The following is a 4190-nucleotide window of genomic DNA, read 5'->3' as shown; positions in this document are numbered from 1 at the left end:
TGTGTGGGCATGCTAGGAGTTTTAGTTTTGCAAGATCTAGAGGGCTACAGTTTGGAGATCACTGTGCAGTGTCTCTAAATTGTAGAACTCCAGCTTTTGCAAAACTACAACTCCCAGCATGCCCAAACAGCTGTCTGGGCATGCTGGTAGTTGTATTTTTGCAACATCTCGAGGGCTATAGTTTAGAGACCACTGTACAGTGGTCTCAAACTGTAGCCCTCCAGATGTTGCTAGGCAACTCACCGGGTTCTGTAGTATCCATGGAGCCAGCCGCACATCATTGCCACCCATCGATCACCGTCGCCCGCAGCCTTGACAGATCGGTAAGTGACCTTCGGTGCAGGTCCCTGTCGGTTTCCCCATCCTGCCACGCCTATTGTGGGTGGGCAGAATGGGGAAACCGAAAGTAACCCCCCCCCGCCCCGATCTGCTATTGGTTGTCGCGTCTATACGACCAATAGCAGGGATAGGAGGGGTGGCACCCCTGCCACCTCGCTCCTATGCCTTCAGGGGGATCGTCGGTGTCTTGGACAATTGTGATTCCCCTTATTTTCCGGGTCACCATAGACCGTCCTTGCCAAACTTTCAAGAAGATCTGTTTAGATCACTCCTTTACTGCAACATTTTTCTGGGCTGAGCCCTAGAAAAGAAAGGACAAAGTTAAAGTGCAATGCTGAGCTGTGCTGTTTAACTCTTTGTGGGGTATACAGTATATGCCTTCATCCAGAGTAGCCAGAGGTCCACTTATCCCTCCCCCTGGTTCCTGCCTTGGCCTCGTCCGGTGTAGCCCTATCTCTTGTGAGTAATGATGTCATTAGAGGCAAAGCTACAGCCGGAGCCAGGGTGTTAAGCATGGCTCTGGTCACATTGTAGTTAACTCTTTTAGTGTCAGAGGGCTATGTGGATATACAGTATATACAGCCATCTATGTAGATGGCTGTATATTCTGTATACTGTGGGCAGAGACGTCCACATACCCAACTGGCTCCTGTTCTCATCTTGGCTCGGCCTCTAGTGATGACATTATGGAATTTTTACCTTAAAAAACGCTATCGTCTCAGCATGCTGAGATTTCGGAACACTGTCACTGAGCCCAAAATTGCAGCAAAATGACCAAGATGAGTAAGTAAATAAAATTTTAATGGGTTTGGCATTTAGATTTCCCTATTGACTCCCTGCAAACATCTGACTGTAGAGTGTTTTTTTGGGTATATTTGCCCAACAAAAACCCATTCGGATACTTAGCCTGAGGCTGGCTTTACATGAACAAAGGCAAACTGACCAGGAACTGCACTGTGAAATGTAAGCTTACACTCAGATCTTAGTGGATTTAAATAGACAGGCTTTGATGAACTCATTATTCAGTACATAGCCTTGTAAGAGCCTTGTGTTTTTTGGGGACTGAGCAGCTCTTTGCTGGCTGGCATTCATACAAGGGTTTTAAGGATCAAATGGCATCAACATTAGTGAACACATATTTAGCAATGTTGTATACACACTACCAGACAGTAGAGGAGGAAGGATAAGAGTATAGCCCAATGTTGTGTAAATGCTTCTAATGGTTTGTGTAGACACTACTCGACAGCTTTGTGTGATGCCCAATTTCACTTACAGTACAGGATGGACCTTTACACACTAGTCTTCTAATCTAATGATCCATCCATGCCTTAACCCCTTAATGACACAGGACATCCTGGTGTCCTGGTACTTAATGTGCTTGCATCCTGCACGGCTGGTCCAGACTGCTATCATTAACCCCTCAGATGCCATGATCAATACAGATCACGGCCCGTCAATCAAGCAGAGGAGGCGTCACTGCCGGCCAAAGAATATGCGTTATATAGGGTAAAATCTGATGATTGGTTCCCTTTAAATGGCCCCTTTTCCCGATTTCATCCCAAAAAACGTAAAAAATAATTTTTAATAAACATATTTGCGTGCATAAATGTCTGAACTATCAAAATACAATGTTAATGATTTCTTATGATGAAAGGCATAAACTTTAAAAAAAAAGAAAAAAAATAGTCCAAAATGGCTGTTTTTTTTTTATCACATCACATTCCAAATACAATTAATAAAAAGTGATTAAAAAGTTACAAATACGCAAAAGTGATACAAAAAAAACTACTAATGATGTATACAAAAAATTAGAAAGTTACAGTGATTTTAAATATACTAATTCTGTTAAGAAAAGCATGTAACCATGGGTATCATTTTAGTACTATTGACCCAGAGGATAAAGAAAACATCATTTTTACCGTAAATTATACAGCGAGAAAACGAAACCTTCCAAAATTAGCAAAATTGGGGTCTTCTTTTCAATTTCCCCACACAAATAATATTTTTTTTCACCATACATTTTGTGGTAAAATAAGTGATGTCATTTCAAGACAAAAATAAATATAAAAGAGTTATAATTTTTAGGGATTTATTCTTACCACTGTGACAAGCTCCATTTAACAGTGCTGATGTGTTGGCCTAAACCAAGGTTTATTACGTTAAGGATATTTATTAAATTATCAAATCATTGATTTATTTACTTTGTTTATAAAAAATAACAAAAACAAAAAGAATATTCTTCTAAATTTCCTATTTCTGATTACTTGTCACAGATCCCAGAATCTATCTGCTCTAAACAGTGTCTTCCAGGATACAAAAGGATATTAAAGCTGGGAATGCACAAATGCTGCTTTGAATGTTTACCATGCTCAGAGGGAGAAATATCTAATGAAACAGGTAACAAAAAACCGAACATTTTATTGGTTTTCTACAGTTATTTTGCCAAAATTCTCATTGTCACTGTCAGCACTGCTTCCTCCTGTTTCATCAGTAAATAAGATTACTCTAATGGAGGGAATACCCTGAATATTGAACATCTTTTAGGTGTGCTAAAAAATAACATCGCTTTTTCATGACGTTTTCATTTTAAAATTAGTTGTGTCATCATAATTATCTTTGAGAATAATCTCATTGTTTGTTTTGTATATTTTTATTTATTTTTAAGTACAACCTTGTCATGTCCTGCTCACTGTTTGCATTTTTTTTTGTAGATAGTGTTTCCTGTCTAAAATGTCCCGAAGATCAATGGCCAAATGACATGAATGAGTGTGTACCAAAACCTATTGAATTTCTGTCTTACAAAAATGACCCCACAGTTTTCATAGTCTCCATACTTACAGCCCTATGTTTTGTCAAAACGTCTACAATCTTAGGAATCTTCATTCTATTTAGAGACACTCCAGTGGTCAGAGCAAATAACCAAACCCTGAGCTTCATTCTCCTGGTTTCCATCATGTTGAGTTTCCTCTGTGTATTTTTGTTCCTGGGTCGCCCTACACATGTCACCTGTATGCTCCGTCAGACTTCATTCGGGATCATCTTCTCAGTAGCTATCTCTTCTATTCTGGCTAAAACCATCATGGTCTACATGGCCTTCAAAGCCACCAAACCTGGAAGTTCCTGGAGGAAATTTATTGGTGTGAAAATTACAAACTGTGTTGTCTTCTTCTGTTCAGTTCTTCAAATCCTACTAAGTATCATTTGGTTATCTACATCTCCTCCATTCCCAGAAAAGAACTCTCACGTATATAAAGACAAGATAATATTCCAGTGTAATGAAGGGTCCATGGTGGCCTTCTCCATACTCCTGAGCTATATGGGACTACTTGCAGCTGTTAGCTTCATTGTTGCTTTCTTGGCCAGAAATTTACCAGATAGTTTTAATGAAGCTAAAAACATCACGTTCAGCATGCTGGTTGTCTGCAGTGTCTGGGTGGCTTTTATCCCCTCCTATATGAGTGTTACTGGGAAGAATACAGTTCTTGTAGAAATATTTGCTGTAATATCTTCAAGTGTTGGTATTTTGGGGTGCATATTCTTCCCTAAATGTTTTATAATACTGGTGAGACCAGAGTTAAATACAAAAAGTGGTTTATCAAGGCAAATGAAGACAAAACTATGAATGATTGTGCATGTAGATCTTTGTTCTTTCTTTAGAGACTAGCATTGTAAATAATTTGTGGGCAAGCATGCACCATTCTTTCATACATGGCTCCTAAATAAATACCAAAGAAATTAATCTTTAGAAAGTTTAAAAAGCTGTGTCAATGTATGCATGTCTACTGCATGATTACTTAAAAAAAAAAATAATACATTTCCATGTTGGGGAGTAGAGATGAATTTGAGGGTGA

At 39.0% G+C, this 4190-nt stretch overlaps 1 protein-coding gene across 1 annotated transcript; it reads left to right on the top strand.

Moving 5' to 3' along the window:
* The first annotated feature begins 260 nt into the window (after window positions 1–260).
* On the top strand, window positions 261–3961 carry LOC130273899 (vomeronasal type-2 receptor 26-like). Its single transcript, XM_056521823.1, has 3 exons — window positions 261–323; window positions 2613–2736; window positions 3051–3961. Exons 1-3 carry the CDS (start codon window positions 261–263, stop codon window positions 3959–3961), a joined length of 1098 nt encoding a protein of 365 aa, XP_056377798.1.
* The last annotated feature ends 229 nt before the right edge of the window (window positions 3962–4190 follow it).

This window comes from Hyla sarda, chromosome 1 (assembly GCF_029499605.1).
Source record: "Hyla sarda isolate aHylSar1 chromosome 1, aHylSar1.hap1, whole genome shotgun sequence".
NCBI classification, from domain to species: domain Eukaryota; kingdom Metazoa; phylum Chordata; class Amphibia; order Anura; family Hylidae; genus Hyla; species Hyla sarda.
The sequence above is the reverse complement of the archived record's forward strand: the minus strand, read 5'-3'. Positions and strand labels throughout refer to the sequence as shown.